General features: G+C 36.4%; 3 protein-coding genes and 1 long non-coding RNA gene across 4 annotated transcripts; 3 read left to right on the top strand and 1 right to left on the bottom strand.

The window, feature by feature from the left end:
- Positions 1-289: 289 nt before the first annotated feature.
- Positions 290-1,641, bottom strand: LOC120479542 (uncharacterized). The gene is made up of 3 exons (XR_005622942.2): positions 1,360-1,641; positions 1,161-1,244; positions 290-614 (listed from the first exon to the last, which is right to left on the bottom strand). It is a non-coding gene; the product is annotated as an uncharacterized LOC120479542 (long non-coding RNA).
- A 2,330-nt stretch (positions 1,642-3,971) lies between these two features.
- On the top strand, positions 3,972-6,417 carry fitm2 (fat storage inducing transmembrane protein 2). Its single transcript, XM_039651749.2, has 2 exons — positions 3,972-4,184; positions 4,418-6,417. Exons 1-2 carry the CDS (start codon positions 4,012-4,014, stop codon positions 4,998-5,000), a joined length of 756 nt encoding a protein of 251 aa, XP_039507683.1. The 5' UTR covers positions 3,972-4,011; the 3' UTR covers positions 5,001-6,417.
- A 252-nt stretch (positions 6,418-6,669) lies between these two features.
- LOC120462978 (protein lifeguard 2) lies at positions 6,670-11,295 on the top strand. The gene is made up of 12 exons (XM_039651737.2): positions 6,670-6,858; positions 7,702-7,786; positions 8,012-8,112; positions 8,192-8,256; positions 8,340-8,393; positions 8,563-8,613; positions 8,717-8,756; positions 8,932-8,969; positions 9,170-9,257; positions 9,348-9,443; positions 9,531-9,584; positions 9,777-11,295. Exons 1-12 carry the CDS (start codon positions 6,844-6,846, stop codon positions 9,927-9,929), a joined length of 840 nt encoding a protein of 279 aa, XP_039507671.2. The 5' UTR covers positions 6,670-6,843; the 3' UTR covers positions 9,930-11,295.
- A 418-nt stretch (positions 11,296-11,713) lies between these two features.
- On the top strand, positions 11,714-21,484 carry senp1 (SUMO specific peptidase 1). Its single transcript, XM_039651693.2, has 18 exons — positions 11,714-12,295; positions 12,784-12,845; positions 12,929-13,128; positions 13,276-13,372; positions 13,475-13,658; positions 13,784-13,931; positions 14,150-14,268; positions 14,973-15,256; positions 15,341-15,404; positions 15,483-15,521; positions 15,625-15,709; positions 15,783-15,926; positions 17,366-17,497; positions 17,667-17,870; positions 18,906-18,985; positions 19,129-19,213; positions 19,317-19,412; positions 19,498-21,484. Exons 1-18 carry the CDS (start codon positions 12,159-12,161, stop codon positions 19,558-19,560), a joined length of 2,223 nt encoding a protein of 740 aa, XP_039507627.2. The 5' UTR covers positions 11,714-12,158; the 3' UTR covers positions 19,561-21,484.
- The last annotated feature ends 274 nt before the right edge of the window (positions 21,485-21,758 follow it).

Genomic DNA, 21,758 nt, shown 5'->3' with positions numbered 1-21,758 from the left:
TAATTGTTGCTAGTAAGAATTGAATTAGAGAGCTCTCTAATTGGAATTGTTACTGTAAGCCCTTACAGGTTGATTGAACTTAAATTTATGGAAACTCGTTGCCCTAAAAAAGTTAATTTTCTATTGTTGAAAAAACAACATATTTTAAGTTTAATGTACTTAACATTTCAAATGCATTTAATTGAAAATTTTTAGTTCATTGAACTAAAAGTTTTTAATGCAGTGCAATTAAAACTTTAGGTACTTTAAACTTAAAAAGGCTTACAGTTATGCACAGACAATATATGTGAAACCTACAATAGGGATGAATGTTGTGAGTAGACAAAACCAAAAACTTTAATTTAAATATAGCTATTTACTGTAAATTATTTAATAAAGATACACCTGCATTACAAATAAGGACAAAGGATAACAATAATTTTTTGGAACTTACAATTTATTTGATTTCACATTCAAAACATGGCCTGAGGTATGTTGTCTAAATTGTCCATTACATCACCCATCCTCATCAAATGATGAGGAATCATCTTGGAGGGGAGAGATGGATGGACAGGGGTTGCAGAACCACATCTTCATTTTGGCACATGTTGGTACGAGTCTCCATCATCAAAAGCCTGGACAAGAGATTGGAGATTACTAAATACATTTTAGCAGTGTACAGTTTTTTTTCTAGATATAAATTTTATTAGACATATTTTTGTTTAGTTGAACGCAACCATATTTTTTTTTTTGAGAATTATGTACACAGGTGTATCCAGGAATTCAGTTAAATTTAAACATTAAGTTTGTTTTTCTTTTGTATACAAGTCTTTGCATATGACATGAATTACTGATTAAACTAAAACATTATGAGATTAACCTTAATTGTATTTTAGTGTTTCAAAGGTGTCATGACATTACATTTCTCCTGAATGATTTAAAATTAAAACTTCCTCCTCACTGACATTCATTTCATTCACATGAATATATAAGTCAAATATATACACTTGTGTGAAATGACACATTTCATTCACAGTCAAATATAACTGTTAACAATATAATTGTTTTTGGTGCTTTTTTTATTGTTCTTACTAACATAAATGCACAGTAAGGTTTACATATTTCCAGCTGAAAATATTATAATAAACCTATGACAGTAAAAATGCATTAATAATACTTACAAAGCATGCTTTGTAGAACTCAGTTGTGTCATCACCAAGAAGTACTGGAAGCCCTCATGGCAACACATCTCATGTCAACGAGGTCTAAGGTGTGGTGGTTGCAGAGAAAACATTGTATCATTTGTCAACATGAAAGGAAGGCAATTTCTATGAATCATACTTTTGACTGTTACTTAACAGTCTTAAAGGGTTAGTTTACCACAAAATTAAAATTCGGTCCTTAATTACTCTCTTTTTGTTCCACACCTGTAAGTTCATCTTCAGAACACAAATTAAGATATTTTACCTAACTTACTATACAGACATACACAGAAACACACAAACTCGCACACCACACACCCAACACCACACACCCAACACCACACACACCCCTCCATGCACACCCCACATGCTCCACACACTCACATCACACACCCCGCATGCACACCCACACCACACACGCACACTGCAACACACCCCGCACGCACACCACACACCCCGCACGCACCCCTCACACACACAAGCACACCCAACACCTCACACCCCACCATGCACCCCACATGCTCCACACACTCACATCACACACCCCACATGCACTCCCCGCTCACGGACACCACAACACACACCGCAACACACACGCATGCACACCACACACTCTCATAATTCAGGTGTGTTGTCAATATATATATATATATTTAATCAATTCAATTAACTGGAAATTATTCTTCATTATTTTACTGTGGTTGATTTGCACGTTATTTTGCTTTGAATACAAAATTCTAAATAATTACTTTTTTCATATTTGTATTTTTTTTTTTTTTACAGTATGGTCCCTTGCAGTTATTGTGTTGTAAAAATTTAGGATTATTTGATTTTTTTTTTTTACATAAAAACAATTAAAACTGAATTGTGGAAATTATTCTTCATTATTTTACATTGGTTGTTTTATACATGTTATTTAGCTTTAAATAGAAAATTCTGAAATTATTTTTACTATAATATTATATTTAAAAGTCATAAACCGTAAAAGTTTAGTATACTCCTCTGATATTGTGTGTGAAGATTAGGGCGAGGTCACGTATATATGCGCTCGGTTAATATATATATATATATATATATATATATACACACACACACATGTATATATATACATAAACATATGCGCTCGGTCGCAGTAGATTTTTTATTTTTATTTTATTGAACACAAATCCCAGGGGATATATCAAGTACAAAAATAGATAAAATAAAAACAAAAAAAAGATCACGAAACAAGCACATAAATTCAGGAGGTGATTTACAAAGAAACCATAATTTCTTTAAGCAACAAAGTAGTTTTAGCAGCTTTCTTAGAAAAGAAGAGTCATAAAATAATTTTAAATCAACACAAAAAGATTAAAGTTGGGCTTAGATTCGCAGTGGAGATGACGTATATATATACGCTCCGGCGCAGTGGAGGTGACGTACTTCCGCCTTTGAGTGGAGCTCCACTCGCCCCGTATTCTGCAGCCAGACCCTATTGCAAGTTTCCGAGGGGCGCTCCTGTAAAAAATAAAGTGGGTGAAACTTCCGGTGACGCGGCGGAAGTAGCATTCCAATGGTATTTTGTGTGTTAGTTAGCGAAGAGGCTAACGTTAGCTGTTTTTCGGAGAATTATTTTACTATTTAAAGACGCAAATCTTTATGAGAGATGTCGTTACGGAGCTCAGGGACAACATGTGCTGTTCGCGGTTGTATGTATAGCCGGACTAAACTAATTTAGTGGCTTAAACGGGATTGTTTTGAACATAAGCTGAAAACGAAATCAGAGTGATTCTGCCAGAGCTCGTCTCTGATCCTGCCAACGACTGTAGTTTCCATCACCTCCCAAAAGACGACGAATCTTCCTGTGTACATTTGTTTAAATTCTTAATGTTCTATAAACTCTATCAGCATGTGTTTGGCTGTTCGCTACTGATGTTACAGCTAAACTCAGGATCAAAGCCTGTGTTGACAGAATATCAAATGTGCCAGTTAATGTATTCAAGCAGCACGACATTCATTTATACTTTTGAATAAACTCCAAAGCACAATGACTAAGTGTGTATTTTTTATTTTAATTGTTTGTCAGCTCGCACAACTGTCTGTCACCATGCCTTGATGAGTATTGTTTATTAATAATGTTATTATAATACTCCCAATCAACTACTGCGGAGGGTAAAGGTACTGTTATTTCACCCTTTTGAATTTCGTTGAGGTTGTGTTCACACATCGTTAGCTAGTTTGGATCGCTATAACTTGAATGACTGTCAGCTGTTGAATGAACGAGTGTGAAGTATGTCAAATCGCGCTTTGTTTACTTCCAACCGGAAGTCGCGCCCACTTTTGACGCAAGGCCTCATGGGGCGTAGGAAACTTGTGGATATTAAAAAAGTGAAACAACTAACTTTGGTGATAAATATTTTAGAATCTATATTTTGTCATGCTTTAAAATAGCTTTTTCAACTTTTGAACTCACATTTAAACAACGTCTGTTCTGGTTGAGGAAATGTATGAATTATTTAGTACTGTGAGTTCGTGATTTTTTTTAATTATTATTATTTTTTTATTACCATGGCATGCTAAACTCACCCGATTCTAGATTGCGAAATTACAGCAACCGGTTCACTAATGTATATTAATCAAATAGCTCTGACGTATTTGGTAACCTTCCAATGGCAGACGTCTGACTCTTGAATAATAATTAAGTTATGGGGACGTTTCTAGGTAGTTATCCAATGGTGAACGCTTGCTCATGAATATTAATTAGCAAACCGTAACCATAGTAGGATTCGTAGGATTTCGGGTTTTGTTTCCGCATTCAAGGCTGATTCAAGCACACACAGCATAGAACAACATGGCTGCTGTAGGCAGCTTAGTGAACAGTTTGGCTTGTTTCTGGAGACAGCCATGTACCCGTGCTTATTTACCGCACTTGTTCTTTTGTATCTCGTTTACGGGATCAGTTTTGAAAATGATGGACCTCGTGCCGGAGAGCTACTTCAGTAGCAGTAGGAATGTTTTAAATCTGTGAGTACAAGTCTAGGATACTACCTCCCTTACCCAGCTAGAACTCATTAAAACACTGTAAAACGAAATATTTTTATTAGAAATGTGTTTCGTTTTTAGAAAATAATACTAATATGCATATAAAGCAATATATACGATAATAAAAGCAACGCTTGACATTGACAACTTAAAATGACATTGATGTTTGGCTCAAAGTCATTTAATCTTTTTTGCTTAACTTTTTTTACTTTCAGATATTTTGTGAAAGTTTCTTGGGGTTGGACTATTGTTTTGCTTCTGCCATTCATCCTTTACTCCAACTCTTACAACAAAAGCCACAGATTTGTGTTGAGGCGGCTTACATCACTACTGGTAGCAACTCTCATTTGGTACACCTGCACTGAGACTTTTTTCTACATTGAAGAAGTTACAGGTTCATGTAAAGAGCCAGAAAACATGCAAGGCACCCTTGGTGGTGACATTACCACAAAGGCGGCATGCAGGGAGGCTGGATTCATCTGGGATGGATTTGACATATCTGGACACTCCTTCATCTTGACTTACTCTTCTCTTGTGATTGTGGAGGAAATGGTGCCCATGTTACACATAACTGATGTTAGCAGAAACGCTCCCCTTGATTATCTTTATATAGCACTTAATGCGATTGTAGTCATCTGGGTATGGATGTTCGGATGCACTTCTGTGTATTTCCATGATATTATCGACAAGATTCTAGGGACCTTGTGTGGGATATTAGGTTGGTACGTGACCTACGTTGTTTGGTACCCATTTCCTATTTCTCCAGGTCTTCCTCCACAGCAGAAACAACATGCTTAGTGTGAGAAATAAATAGAACAAGAGCACTACAACAAGCTTCACATATCTGCACTGTTTATGTTATGTGAGATCTATGATGGGTTAGCCATCCATGTGGAGCAGAAGGCAGCTGGTGTTCCCAAAATGACAATCTGTAATCTGAGAAGTCACATCTGAACCTTATTGTTGCCTTCAAAAGTTGTGTGGCTTTATACAAAGCTGGAATAGAACACCTGACAGTAAATGTAGATTATACATTAGTCTGCTGCTAACCTTGCCTCCTGTAATCAATCTGCAATCTTCATCTGAGCTGCCTTTTTTAACAGTAAAGACTTTGTCCCTTGAAATTAATATTTTTAACAATTTTGTGTTAATTAATTTTTTTGTTTCGTTTTTGGAAGCCAGAGAGTTGCTTCAGAATGCGTTTGTTATATACTTGCATTGTGTTTTAATAGGACCATTTCATGTGTTCTGCTTGAAGGCCAAACTGTTCATTCGTGTGCCACTGTTAGATTCGTTATTTGCAGTTGTTGTCATTCCTCATATGAATGTCAAAAGTCTGATCAGTTTACAAGATGATAGATGTGTTCTTGAAACCTAAAACGATTTCAAATGTACTGTTTTGGAATAACACTATCTGGGGACTGGATTTGTTGTTTAAGTGATACTTTTACATTAAGGGTTCCTTAAGTCATTTCGGAAAGGTCGTATTTACGTACAATGTCGTAAATACGAGTGGGAAGCTCGGGATTTGTCCCGAGCTTTACCAGTTGGGGGCGTGTCTGAGAAACGTGGTGGAATTTGTGGAATGTTATTTTAGTGACATTGTCAGTCAGTTTTATTTATTTACAACAAAATAAGCTAACTGTCTGCACAAAATATAATCGCATTTGAATATAACAATAATATAGGCTTAATATTAAAACGAGTTTTTAATTAATTGACTTCATCGATTAATTAAAAACATTGAACTGTATAATAAACCTGAAGCACATTCATTGTGTTTTATTTTAGAAAAAGAGTTTTAAAACCTAGATGTATTTTGTGTAGGCCTAGTTGTGACTTGAAAGCACCACGTCGTAAACACGACTTCCCAACTCGTAGGCTTGCGAACTTCCCAGGAAGACTTGAATGTACTATTTATCTGGTTATAACTATCTTTTGCATGTTTGAGGAACATTGAAAATTAGATGTAAATTTTCAAACATTCTAACATACAAATGATGGAACACTGGTTTATGAGGGCACATCCATTTGTCATCATCAATTAAAATATATTGGTGATTATCATTGTAATAATGTGTGTTGTAATAGGCTACATCAGTATTTCAAAGAAAGCAAGCGCAGACATGTCATTGAACTACCCATTTCAACTGAGGTGTATTTTTATTATTTAATTCATTATGATGCTTGAATGAATAAATGTCTTTGAATTGAGGATTCTAGTAAACGTTTTGATTTTGTCGTGCATTTTATTTCTTATTGTTTCCTACATTCCTCTTAGACTTCTCTCTGTTTTGGGTGGTGTGGGAAAATTCTGGATTTCTCTGGACAAATGTTGCGGGATTGATGCACACACAGTTTAATGCACGTCATGGGGAAAATGATGACCCCTTTTCTGCCAGCATGATTGGTACAGTCCAAGTCTCAGTCAATGGTGTTTTGAAACCTGGATGGTGCTAGAATGTGCCTTTTCGAGTGAGGGAGGGGAGGGGGCTGTGGTCATAGAAATGCGGTTTATTCAGTACAGCATCGTCACTATCTGCGTGCAGCATCCCAGACAGGTGCAGAGAATACAGGCTAAAGCTCTAAAGAGACACTAAGACTTTTTTAAGTAAGCCAAATAAGATTCAAAGCTGTGACCATGACCCAGGGAAAGGTAAGCATTTTATTCTTTACCATTTTACCAGTTATTGCTGACTATTCACCAAAAGCAAGGAATTCTATTTTTTTTTTGTTTTTTTTTTTGGGTCTGCGATTTCGCAATGGTCTGGATGACTGACATTTTTTTTCATGTGCTAGTTTTTCTGCCCTGTTCTGGTTTTGTCTCAGTTTAAATGATGGTCCAGTGACGCTGAAAATTAAGCCTTTGTCATGTTTTGGATTTGTGCCTTATACTTTTAAAATACATTTTTATATTTTTGCTTTAGGAACGCCTTTTCATTTCTGAAACCCTGCTGTTTTATCATATATCACAGTGTTTTACAACTGCGCATGAACAAGATAAAGGTAGAATTAAAAAATAATGTTTGCAAGACATTTATTTCCATGTGTTCTTTTCCCGATTGAACATATATCTGATTATACTTGAATTTCTATAGTTTCAACTATGTTTTTAATTTTCTGTAAACAAGTTTTTTCTTCAGTTGCCATTAAGGAGGAAAGCGTCTTTTTAAGGTGTCTCGTGATGCCAAGTAAACTCTCCTATTACAGTGAATCAGTCATCGATAAATAATGTCTGAATACATTTCTCGGTCTCTCCATTCTCAGTTACTATAGCGCATACTATTGGATGGCATTACTGTATGTGCAATTATTTACCAATGTATGCAGCCATAATGATTAAAGTATTGCCCTGACAGATGAGTAATACATGGATGAATACCTAGTTCTGTAACAAATACCTACTTGTCTATCTATCTATATATATATTTTTAAGGAAAACCAACATATTGTTGTTGCGTGCATACAGAATAACAAATAAAGTTTAATATGTTTTCAGCTTTCAGTAACAAACAAGTCAGACAATGGCGCTGATGCTCAGCCTGTGGCCTCAGCTCCTCCAAGTTACCATGAAGCAACTACTGGTAATATTTCTTTTCTTCCTTTAGTAAATTTCCTGTTTAAACTGATCTGCACTAATAATTAGATTAATTCAGTCAATGCAATTGCATTTCGGTAACTATGCACTACTATACTTTGGGGACACCAATGGCATGGGTACCACTTCAACACCCATGACAGTCACTGTGGATGTTTTCAAGAATACCTGTGAGAAACAAGATGTTTAATATATGCTTTGGTGTTGAAAGGTGGCAGTCCTTGTTATAGTGGAGCTTATCCCGAAGATGGTGAGATGCTCACAGAATTCAGCTGGGATGACCGAAAGATCAGGAGAATATTTATCCGCAAGGTAACATTGTCTTCTGTTTAGTGATTCTCATCTGCTGTGGACCATATGAAGTGAATTAATGTAACAATATTTCCTGTAGGTGTACAGCATCCTGATGCTCCAGCTCTCTGTCACATTTTCCTTTGTGGCTCTTTTTGTTTTCTGGTGAGTGTGTGTGCTAAAACTTTCATACTGCATTGTTCTTTTTTTTAAGCTTGATTCACAAACATGTCTTGTCTATCTTGTAGTAAACCCGTGAAAGATTACGTTCAGACCAACCCTGGCTGGTACTGGGCATCATAGTAAGTAAAAATCATTACTTTCAAGTTGATGTTTTAAAATGTACAGTAAATCTTAAAATTCTGTTGGTGTCTAGACAGTTCAGTGCTAGTGTAAGGTACTATTTAAATGTGTGTTTTATGTGTTTGTGATGTATACTGTCTTAATTGTCTTTTTTTTTTCTCTCAATAGTGCAGTGTTTTTTGTCACATATCTGACCCTGTCCTGCTGCCGTGGACCCAGGTGAGTGTATTTGTAGTCTATAGATAGATGGATATTATTCATGCAAAATAAAATATTTCATATTTAATGAATAATTTCCATTCAACATTTTTTTAATTTACAGGAGGCAGTTCCCATGGAATCTGATTCTGCTCATGATCTTTGTGAGTATTAAAACAACCAGAACAACTGTACTAACCAGTCTTTGGTCATTATATCTACTAGTCAGTGCAAGTGCTGGACTAGAAGTACCAGTACTGCTCAAGAACAAGCCTGTTGTCACATTTAAAAGAAGGTGTTCCCCTATTTAAACATGTAATCTCTTCTCTCCTACTCTAGACTCTGTCTCTTTCTTACATGACAGGAATGCTGTCCAGGTACAGTCTCAAGTTATAAGTATATCATATCTTTTTTGCTGCCTGCATTCATGGTTGCATATTCATATTTACTTGTACAATATGTCATCACTGCTTGTATGTCATAAGATTAATTAAGGTGAAATCTTTGTGCATGAAGGTGAAATCTTTTATTGGTTTATTTCTGATTAAAATCTCCCCTTTTGGCTCTATATCTCTAGCTACTACAATACTAAATCTGTCATCATCTGCCTGGGTATTACTGTCTTGGTCTGTCTTGCTATTACCATCTTTAGCTTCCAAACTAAGGTTAGTATTTTTGAAGCAACAAATATTTCCATTTTAACTGTAATCTGGATTGTATTTATTTAGATCAAACAAATTTTTGTGATTTTACAGATTGATATTACTTCATACCAAGGTGTGCTGGTAGTCTTTTGTACAGTAGTGTTTATTTGTGGAATTGTCCTGGCATTCATCCTGCCCTTTGGATATGTGAGTACCGATGATCGATTGATTTTGTAGACTTTAATATTCACCGAAACGAGAATGTACTTTGACAAATGCTTCTCTCTCCTTTAGGTTCCATGGTTGCACGCTGTGTATGCTGTCTTGGGAGCAATACTGTTTTGCATGGTACATAATTATACATTTATTTCAATATTAAATGTTAATTTATTTATTTATTGGTGCGTAGCCATGTAAAAAGCATGATAATGTACAGTCAGCATATCATTATTGCAAAATAAACCAGACCGCACGCAGCATTATCTCTGTTGTTTGTTGCTATTTATTGTCATTAATCATTTTCATCCTTTTGTCTTTTAGTTCCTGGCATTTGACACACAGATGCTGATGGGAAGCAAGCGATACACCATAAGTCCTGAAGAATACATCTTTGCCACCCTCAGCATATATCTGGACATTGTTTACATCTTCTCTTTCTTTCTCCAGTTGTTTGGTACTCCTGAACGGCAGTGAAAGTGCTATTTAACCTGCTGTTTGAGTGTCTTTTGTCCCTCTGGTCTGACTGATCCTATCTTCTCAAGCATGATGTGGATCTTCAGTGCACGTTGTTGTGTTTCCGGTAACACTTTTCAATAAGGTTCATTAGTTAAAAGTAGTTCACTAACTTAGTTGACATAAACTAAGAATGAATAAACTTCTATAGCATTTATTAATCTAAGTTAATATTCATTTCAACATTTACTAATACATTACTAAAATCAAAGGTTGTATTTGTTAACATTAGTTAATACACTGTGAACTAGCATTAAACAATGAACAGCTGTTTTTTTATTAACTGACATTAACAAAGATGAATAAATACTGTAGCAAATGTATTGCTCATTGTTAGTTAATACATTACCTAATGTTAACTGATGAACCTATTTGTAGTGTTTCCGTGTCCCCTCTCCTCAGCTTTTACCATGTGCCATGTGTTTATCCTGTAGCAGAAAGGATATACATAATATATGTAGTGTACACTGGTAAAACTTTAACAACATCCATTTAGTTTTACACATGGTGCCATAGGAAACAAAATTCAACATATTAAATGCATTGGTGTTAACATTTGTGAAACGTATATGACGTCATTAGCTGTGAAAGTGCATGAAATATTCATTATATGAGCACAAGCAGCATATCACATTGAGGTTAAATTGTGTAATTATCCATCTATTCCCTCTTTGTGTCTGACTCAAAAATTTCCTAGTGTGATATCACAGCATGAGAACATTTCAACAAATCATTCCGAGAAACTATATGGAGGTGAATATTTAACAAGGTTTTTGAATGGCCGGCTAGATTTGAAGAATGCACGTACGAAATGAATCAAATGATTTCTGATTTAGTAAAAAATAAATAATCAGTGTTTCTATTTAAATTCACTTTTATATTTTCATGTCAGAAATTTTCCATTGGGATTTTTTCACTGCCATTTTAAAGTCAATGACTTGACTCAGATATGCTTTGTTGAGCATTATTTATTGTGTTTAGACTATGTCTTGTAAATTATAATTCATCATTACACAGAATTTTAATGTATTATCATAGAAAATATCTATTTTTGAAGAAAATGTGGATGTGTACATAGCTTCAGAGTGTTCACAAAAAGAGTGCAAAATCACTGTTGCTGGGTTCAACAGAATGCAGTTCTACATATAATTTTTCCTGTTTGTGGTCTTTACGGTAGAGACAGTGACTTGTATATTTTTATCAAATATATTGAATATGGAGCCAATAAATGACAATGTATGTTTCAGTTGCAAATAACAAAAAGAAAAGCTTTATCAGAGTAAATTATGCAAAAGTTTCTGAAAAATAAAATTCCAAATCCCTCCTATTTGCGTGTTGTTATCATTAATAATAGAGATAAACACAATGCTTTCTTGTTATAAAATGAACAAGCTTACATATCTCATATTGTGAGGGGTCTTGAAATCTCATTCACATCACATTTTAAAAGACTCAGCTCGGTGAATGATTCAATGACTCGCTCATAAAACACAAACAAACGACTCATTTATCGCCACCTACTGGCATAACGATGTAACCTGAAGAAAGAGTCACTGACTGAATAATTAAATAACTCAAAAGATTGGAGTCACTGAGTAAAACAATAACTCTATAAAGGTGTTTTTGAGGTAAAAGCTTGTGAGACACTTTGCACTTGATCCAACCATTCCTCTTTCAAAACACTGCGCACTGATGACGCTCTTCCGCTCCGCTCGTCCAATGGAAAAGCTCGATTTTAACATGTGAGCTTCGGCCATGTTCTTCTTTTAAATAAGGAAGAAGCGGGAGGCGTTAAAGATAACTTAGTGTAACGTTACTCAATATCTCATTCACAGTATCTCTTACGGTTTCTGAGAAATTCGAGTTAGTTAGGAAAAACTACCCACAGCAGATACTAATACGCGGACAACTCGTTGGAGCTCGCTTAACCACAGATATAATTATTGCTGGCTGGAATCTCACGCGTTAGCAGTTGGTTAGCTGGTTGGGCTAACGTTCAGTGGTGTGGGGTTATCTGGGCTGGTTTAAGTTATTCGTGCTCAAGTGAAGGATTCAGCTAACGTACTTTTAATCTAACAAAGCTGGTTAGCAGTGGCATGCGGATGAAGGGCAGGGGGAGCCCGCGTTTGGGACTGCGCTGACAGCCCCGAGGACTTATTCCGCTAAAATAAAGGCTTTCAGGATTTCATCATGTTTAATAAGTTCTACGAATGGATCGGAACCGGAATCGCTAGTCTGCGAAACGGAGCTCCAGCTGGTGCTGTTCATGCCGGTTCCGTGAGATTGGATCAGGATGGGACATTACGGAGAAAAAGACCCATAGACAGGTAAAAATGATGTTCTACGAATTGTAAGATATTTGCTTTCGTGTGCAAGAAGAATTGTGCTTTTAATTATCTTTTGGTCCTACGCTAAAATTATAGGTTTTAAATGTTTGTGTTTAGTCATAAGTTAGATTGTTTTGGTTCGGTCATTAAAGCGCCAACTGTTCTGAAAGGATGACGTCAGAAACGCGTGCGCTTCTCAAGCACCTGCAAAATTATTTTTCTTTTTTTCTTCCTCTTTTGTAATGTAACTGTTACAGATTTTCGATGTATTCATATAACGTTACTTGTATAACGTCAATAAAATTCGCAACTTTATAATGTTAATATTATAGTTAATATTACGAGTAGAATTTTGTAGGCTATATTTAATTTTAGTTAATTCATGCTTGTAATTTATTTTTGTATACATATTTATAATTACATATAATTTTAATAGGTATTACATATTTAAATACTTTGTTACATATGTCTCAATTATTTCTATATAGTTTGGATGATGGAGATGCAGTTGACCAAGAGGAGGAGAGGGTGGTGAAGAAATTCAGAATGGGTAACTAAAGTAACACTATTCTGAGTACATGATTAAAAACTGAGTTACGTCAATTCAGTAACTTTTTTTGTGCTTGTTTTTAGGAGACTTTATGGATACGGTGAAAAATGCAGCCGAGGGAGTGAAGACCCATGGTTCGAGTGTTGCAGGTTGGGTGAAGAACAGTGTCAGACCTAACCCTGGGAACATGTTGCCAGCATCACCGGGTCCACCTCAAGCAGGAATATCATCAGAGCCTGCAGCCAATTCTACTGCATCAGCATCTATGTGGGTGGAAAACAAGGTACTCATTTACCCAAGATCTGTTTAGTTTGCATTTGTGATGTCCTTGAGAACAGGTATAACAGAAGAGCAACAGCGGTTGTGCTGTTTAATGCATTTTATCTTTACTATGTATTTTAATGTTTTCTCTTCTGTTTTCTCCTTAAAGTTTGTGGATCAGTCATGTGATATACTTGAGGCTCCATCATCCAACACATTTGTGGCTCCATCTAGTTCAGTTGAGTGGAAGACTGTCACAAAATCTGGTAAGAACAAAACATTTTCTCTTTGTTTCTGTTGTTAGGTAGTTATTTTTCTTACTGCAGATTACATATACTGATGTATACAATCTTTTTTTGTTTTGACAGACTCATTAAGGATGGAACAATCAGTAACCATATCAAAAATAAGCAGAAGACAAGTTTGTATTGACCATCCACCCCACGAGACACACAAAGCTAACGGTCACTCGGTTAATTTACCTGCTGCCTCCACGCCAAAACCATCCCCCTCTCCCCGCTTGGGCAGGTCCCTGTACCATCGACCACACAGGTCAATATTCTTGTTAGAAATAATCATAATTAAATAATACTGTATGTTTTGTTGTGATAACTATTATTGTTCTAGTTTGAAACAAGTGTAATAAATGCAAGGTTATGACTTTATTTTTGTTGTAGCTTGCTGTCATCTGTGGAGACCAGTTCAGGAAAAGCCACTTATACCAGCCTGTATGAGAAGACCTTTCCCATTCGAGTGGTTCAGAGTCCTTCACATGGCAGCTCAAACCGTCACCTCCGGACCAGAGTCCGCTGTACAGCACAAGAGGTTAGAAAATCATTATACTGGTTTGTTTAATAAACTAAATATTTCATAAGCATAAAATATTGTTATAATTTCTTCATTAGCCTTAGGGCTCTGCACGGTTGATCAGAATAAAACAATTTGTGGTATGATTTTTTTCTATGTGTTTTATTTACTTTTTTCCTTCCAAATTGGCAGCATTAATTAGACTTTGCTTTCACTGTTTTTATCTGTTTTTTTAGTCTGTGCGTGAGGAGGAAAAGGAGGTTTACAGGCAGCTCTTAGCCATGGTGTCCAGTGGCCAGTCGACCTTCCTTCATGATGGAAGTTCTCACTCCAGCATTCGTTCACATCGAGATTTGTAAGTATCTTTGTCAAATAATTGTACAAAGGGTTTTTTTATGTCAGTGTCTAAACCTGATCTGCTTAAATGGTTAGTTCACCCAAAAGTACAAATTCTGCTATCAGTTACCCACTTTTAGAACACAAATAAAGGTCTTTAATATCCTTTTTGTCCATCCATTGAAAGTGCATGCAACCGAATCGATCACTCATTAAAAAGTTTGACTTTGTAAAAGAAATCCAAATGAATCGAGCGAATCCTTAAGTCTTCGAGTCGTTTTATATGATAAACAGGTTTAATTTAGGCAGGTTTAATTGAGCTCATCAAATTTGGTAAACACTGAAGTTCAATCGTGGGTGCTTGGTTTATGCAAGAACAAACCTCAATGGTTCTTTTGGAAGCTCAAACATGCTTGCTTGGCATGCGAGAACAAACCTTATTGGTTGTTGTCACTAATTAAGAAAGCATGTTTTATCATGCATTTTACCATATAAAGGGCACGATTCAAATGGATACATTTTACAATGTCTTTTTGAACATTTTGAAGCTTCAAAGTTTTGGTGGACTTTTAATTGAGGGATAGATATTTTCAAAGATAAATGAAACCTTTATGGGTTTGGAATGGGTGAGTAAATGATTTTCATTTTTGGACAAACTATTCCTTTAATATTAGTTTCAAATGGGTTCTTTCGCTTATGGTGAAACATTTGGTCTTGTTTCAGCTCCAGCTTCCTGTCATCCAGTCGAAGTTTTCTTCAATGTGCCTCTCCGGCAGGCTCCGGTGCTGGTGTTTCATCCTACGGGTTATCCAGTATGCCTCCCAGCCCCCAGCCTGGGTCCAGTCAGGCTTCCAGTGCCCTGCCCAGTCCTGGTGCAGCCTCCAGCATTCCAGAGCCTCAGCAATGGGCCCATGACCTTGAGCCCAGCACTAAAAGACCAGCTGTTCCCTCAGCTCCATCACCAGCTGCCCTTCAGGATACCTCCTCTCAGGACACACAGTCATCAGGTGAGTCCCATTTCATTCTTTTTCATGTTTGTAATGTAATCCTGGCTTAAAGGTTAGCTTAATGTGTTGTTTCACTTTCTTTAGCTTACGATGGAGATTCAGTCATTTTTGTAAAGGAGCAACAGGGCAAGAAGCCTGAGAGCTCGAGGTAAGAGAACATTTTGAGTTTACCTTTTGATCTCCTTTTGTTTTTTTTCTTTACATAAACCCTTCCTACTCTTTCTAGTGTGCCGTGCTTCCAGGCTGAGCTGTGGATCAAAGAACTGTGAGTACTTGTCATCTTTTATCTAATATGTTCAAGTCTCTTTGCTTTAGTTTGTTGGAAGTAAATAGCTTCTGATATCAGCCATCTTTGGGTTTATTTTCAGGACTAGTCTCTATGACTCTCGAGCTCGGGAACGACGGAGGTTGATTGAAGAGCAGGAAGCTCTGGCCTCTCAGCTCCTGCGACAGGTGAGTCTGTTTCCCTTCAGTTTACACCTGCATTTTATGACAAGCCCACTCATGCTTTCATTTGTATAATCAGCGTCTCTCTGGAGAGGGCCGAGCCATCCCAGCGAGTGTTGAGCTGAAGGTTCGAGTCCCTCTAGAGAAGGAGGTTCCTGTTGCAGCAGTTATCAAAGAGCCTCAGCCTATTAAAGAGGAGCAGGAATTCCCAGAGTTAACAGAGGTAAGTGCTCCTAATGGGATAGTTGAACATTTTTATAATTTATTCACCCTTATGTCATTTCAAACCTGTATAACTAAGGGGGTTTCACTCTGGCCACTCAAATCTATCTATCAGTATTATATTTCTAGGAATTTTTCCATAATTTGATGGACATTTGCATGTAATATTTTTTTTTTTTTTTGTCAACATTTTTTTGTAACAGTGTTTTAAATAAAAACACCATAGTGTGCCATAGTTCTATGCCATAGTTCCAGTGCAACCTCGCACAACCTGCTACAGGTAGTCGTACCCCTGTGCGCGCCCAGGTCTGCGTGAAAACTTTCACATTAGCAATTTTTCATGCAAAACATACTCGGGTTTGAACTAAACTGCCAGTGTGAAAGACCCTTACTATCTACTGCAGAACCCAAATGTAGATATTGTGAAGGATGTCTGTAACCAAACCGTTTTTGTTAGCAATGGCTTCCATTGTATGGGCAAAACATTTTTTGTATTTTTTCAGATTCTCCTCTTATGTTATACAGAAGTCCTATAGGTTTGAAATGATAACAGCATTTTCAATGTTTGGGTGAAACATTGGGTGCTTTCCCTTCAAGGTCATCAGTTTCTGTTGAAATGACTTGTCCAAGGTCCGAGACTATTAGGCGTTTGTCTTTCTCCAAAATGTTATTCTGCATGATTTTAAATGTTCCAAAGATAAACTTGTTTTGGTATTAGAGCAGTGTCTTGATCTTGTGCACAATGTTCACATTGTCAGCGTCACACATTTGCATGCAATTTGGTTAGTGCTGTAGTAAATATTACATAGAATTTAAAAGACTTTTTCATATTTTTTTAAACTGGCTATCCGTAGTTAGCCAGAGTTCAAAATTATTTTTTCTTTGTGTAATTTATAATTATTATGCAATAATAATAGCTATATTCAATTTTTCATAATTCTAAAACTTTGTCAGATGATTCTGTGTGATTAATCTCAGATGTTTGATCATGACAGTTTATCAGTTTTTTTTAACTGACTAATAATCAAAGTTTGAGGCTGTAATGTTATTTAAATCATCTGACTTGAAATGCATTACATCAGAGATTCCTGAACTTTTTTGTTTACAAAAGTATTTAGTACGGTACCCACTGAGATTAATATTTATTAGTTAATATTTCAATAAGTTAACATCACATTCTCATGTTTACGTTATCTGATGTCAGGTAATGGTCAGATTAAAATGGTTAATCTTTCTCATTTGGTTTGACTTATTTATTTATTTTAGTATGTGTTCTATTTTTTTTTTTTTTTTGAAAAATTTTTTTTTTGAATTTTTTTTTTTTCTTTCAACTCACAACTCAACTTACTGCTTTTCATCAACTCACAAACCCTATTTTGGGAAAGTGTGCAGTGCAGGAATGTTCTTGAGTGGTGTGTTTCCTGCTTGTGATGTTCACAGGACATGGAGAAGGAGGTTAGCAGAGCTCTGAGAGGCGGCAGTCAAGATGAGGTTCTCAGCGAGGGCTTCCGCCTCACCATCACCAGGAAGGATCTGCAGACCCTCAACCACCTCAACTGGCTCAATGATGAGGTCAGAGCTTTACTACATCTTTCAGGTTTCTGTACAAGTCTAGTAGTAAATTCCAGTAGTATTTTAAAATGGATTCTGAAAAGTCTTTACGTAATTATCAAAACCTATGAGTTTTTGAGTGTCTGAAAATGTCTCAAGATTTGTGCCTAATATATTTTCTCCTTTTCAGGTTATTAATTTCTACATGAACATGCTTGTGGAGCGCAGTAAACAGCCCGACCTGCCCTCCGCGTACACCTTCAACACCTTTTTCTATCCCAAGCTGCGTAGCTCCGGTTACTCTGCTGTCCGCCGCTGGACTAAGAAAGTGGACATCTTTTCTGTAGACATCATTCTGGTGCCTGTCCACCTGGGGGTACACTGGTGCTTGTCTGTAAGTAGCTAACCAGCACCAGGGTCACACTGAGGACTTGAGCATGGAAGATGCATTGCATTTGGACTGATTTCTTTCCTGACATTGACTAGTTTATCAGAATAGTATTGTAATACATTTCAATGAGTTTAAAGCGGCCCTATTATGCCCTTTTGTGAAGTCTTGATTTTTTTTGTTGTGTATGTACTTACATACAAAGTTATACACCATTTAACCCGCTAGATTTAAATAGCCAGTAACAGCCACCGCTAAAACTACTTGCTTGAAGAAAAAAGAAAGAAAGAAAACTTCCAAAAAAGAAATATCTGAATTGTGGACAAAGTGCAAGAAGTGCTCTTTGGTCACTGAGAAGCGAATAAACTATAACGGTCAGACTATAATCCCACACACTTTGAAGCGGTACTAACTGCAGTGGAAAAGCAAACCGAGCTAAAGCGAACCGAGCCGTGCCATGATGAGCCGAGTCGTATCACTCAGTGGGAAAGCGAAGAGAGTCGAACCAACAGTGGAAAAGCGCAATTAGGTTCTGGAAGCTGTTCTTGTAAAATGTGTAGCACACATTGTGATTTTAGTTTTCAGGAACAGTGTTTAAAATAAATTCTAACCATCAAGTTTGTCAGCCTTTGGAAGGTCAGACAATGAGTTTTGGAAACAGGATGTAAAAAACCGTGTCTCTGACACATTCTTCTCTAATGCAGCTCAGCCAGGCCTCGTCCCCTTTTCGCCTATTCTGTCGGTGGAGACTATTTAAATGTGTTACATTGTGACTTCATAAAATCACGAAAAAACACTTTGTAGCCGAAACGAGTCGTTCGTTGTAGTTCTTGGAAAGTGGATTCTGTTAAACAAAATATCTCCCTTTGGAGTGGACTTTGAGCTTTGTAACCTTGATCTTTTTTTATGCTCGAACAGCAACATTACACACTAAAAAGTTGAAAAAGCATAGTGGGACCCCTTTTAATATATGAACTGACTATTTACTGTGAAGTCTTTTGGGATTGTTTTTAATTGTTCTCATTTCTTCCTTTTTAATAGGTGGTGGACCTTCGTAAGAAGAGCATCACTTACTTTGATTCCATGGGAGGAAACAATGACGAAGCCTGCAGGATTTTATTGTGAGTGCTGCCTGAGGATTAGATGATGAAACAGGACTGCAAGAAGTCTCATTTCTAAATAAATCCCATTAAGAAAATAAACAATGAATTATGCATGTCTAGACACTGTCAAAGGCGTGTTTAACTGTGCCTCTGTATTTCAGAAAATATCTGAAACAAGAAAGTGAAGACAAGAAAGGGCAGAACTTGGATACCTCAGAATGGACTCTAAAGAGTAAAAGGCGCAATGTGAGTTTCAGAACATCAACGTAATTTAGGGCTTCTATTGTTTAAAATTGACGCAAAAAAACATATACGATCGTCTGAAAGATGTATTTCACTGAATGCTCAGGAGATCCCTCAGCAAATGAATGGAAGTGACTGCGGAATGTTCACATGCAAATATGCTGAATACATCACCAAAGACCGACCAATCACATTCACACAGGTGAGCATAATTTGCATAGAGTTCTAAATATGTTATTGGTCGGTCACACGTGTATATTGACATTTCGTTCTTTTTTTTTAAACAGAAACACATGCCCTATTTCAGAAGACGAATGGTATGGGAGATCCTGAAACAGAAACTCTTGTGATTGGACACTATTTGTGTTTGTGTGTGTGTACAGAACATTATTTTGATGTGTCCTATGGATATGAGGGCACCTGTGCACTTCAGGAACCCCGAGACAAATATGGGATGCCCTCAATCACTGCTCTTTCTATGCTGTCTAAACGAAACAAGGGAAATCCTCATGCACCTAAAGGACACAGTCTCAGCCTTCAAGAGTCAGGGCAGTGGATTTTTATAGTTCCTATAACTTGACATACTTTTGCTTAGCCAGCTAATGTTGTTTGACTCTGGAAGGATGTTATTTTCATATTTTCAATATTTTTCTTGTTCTACCAGTTACTGTCAATAATAAGGCCTGTCTTTAGATGAATTCAAATGATTTGTTTCTGTTATTTGGCAGAGAGTGTGCTTGATCTCAAATCACCTGAAGTCAAAAAGTTTTAAGCTGATATCTTTTCACTCTAGTACTAGTAAAACAGCTGGAAATGACAATCACAGACTCACTCAGTGGTTTTGTAATAATTTTACAGCAGTTTACTTAAAATTTGTGACATTTGATACCTGTTTTATATAGAAACTTGAGGTATTTAACTGTTAAGTTCATTTTATTTTAAATAAGCAACTAAGACTCAGTTGGCTTTATGCACAGCTGCACTACTGCCAGCGCCTTTGTTTGCTGTCTGCCATATTTGGACAAACTGATTAATCCAGGTGTGACTCAGGCACACCTGGATTAATCAATTAGGAAACAAAGGAGCTGGTAGTGTAGCTGTGCATAAAGCCCATTAGAGGTCTTAAGGTTGTATTTTTTATTTTTTTTTCTAGGGGTGATGAAATGCGTTTGACTTCAGTATGGTTTGAGATTGAGTTCTGTCATCACAGGCTTAAGTTTATTTGTATCAGTATTTGCTCTTTGATTATTTGAAGAGTCTTGACATTTTTGGTCATCTCATAGACAGACTGAGTTTAACCCAGTTGCACCATCTTTTTCTGTTCTTATTTGACATTACTCAGTTCTTTTGTGTAAGAGAAAACTATTTTTTCCAACTGTTTCTAAAAAAAAGTCTGCAGGATATTGACAAATATTGTATATACAGTGGCTATGGTAAATTTGAAGACATATTTAATACTCATTTTGTACCTTTTATTATCTGTTTTTGTACGTGGAACAGATCTTAACAGAAATAAATTCCTGAGGTTATGTGTGTATCAGATGACAATTGAAGTAATTTCAAATGAATTCTTGATTTTGTGAATCAAAGAAATTCCTGTTTTATGTGCTTCAGACATGAAATTTTACTTGACCACCAACAAAGCAAAAAAATATTAAAGATGATAAAACAGGGTTGGGTATCTACAAATGTCCTGTTTAATTTCTGATTCATTCGCTGGTGTATTTCAGTTATTTTTACCTCACAATGGCTTTGGACTGACCCAGGTGAGGAGAGTGAAAAAACAAACAAACACGCAAATCGACATGAGGTTGAAAATTTGATCATTCTTAAGCTCAAACGTGTCCACAGTTGTATATCTATGAATTTGGGAATTGTATTTTGGGAATATAATTTTATTGTGCGCACGTGAATTGCCTTTAAAAAGCTCTTTTTTTTCCCCGGCGCACATTATTTTTTTTAATGCACATGAATTAGCCTTTAGGTTTCCTGAAATTGGCTACCCATGTGTGGCAGCATTTTTTTTTTTTTTTTTGTGTGTGAAATATTAATGAGACTGATCTGGATCAATTGAAAAGCGAACAATATTAAACAACATGGCTGAGTTGTGGGACCTTAATTGGTGTCATTAAAGGGTAACTAAACCCTAAAACAATTTTTTTAGTTAATGATCTGTAATATTGTGGCTTTATTAATGCTGTTCATTGATTCAAGTAATTTTTTTGACATTTGGGTTTAAAGTGTTTTAATTCTACAATATATGGTGTAAAAACGTCTGAGTGTTGCTCTCTTCAGGTTGAACGGTGGCTACTGCAGTTGAATTTTTCTATTGGAAGTTGTGGTACTCTGTGATGTCAGAGAGTACCAGCTACCAGGGGCTTTTGCACCGCATAGTTTAAAGCACTTATCATTTATTATGTCTATGGTTCAAATAACTACTGGCGAAAGTACCCAGATTTTGGCGCCCTCGCACCGTAGGAACTAGAAACTGTAGTTCTAAGAACTCTTTTGATTAACTAATTTAGCTTCACTGCACTTTATGTGTATA

Source organism: Pimephales promelas, chromosome 20, assembly GCF_988280905.1.
Source record: "Pimephales promelas chromosome 20, fPimPro1.hap1.1, whole genome shotgun sequence".
Classification (NCBI taxonomy): Eukaryota; Metazoa; Chordata; class Actinopteri; order Cypriniformes; family Leuciscidae; genus Pimephales; species Pimephales promelas.
Note: the sequence above shows the minus strand (reverse complement) of the source record. Positions and strands in the feature narration are given on the sequence as shown.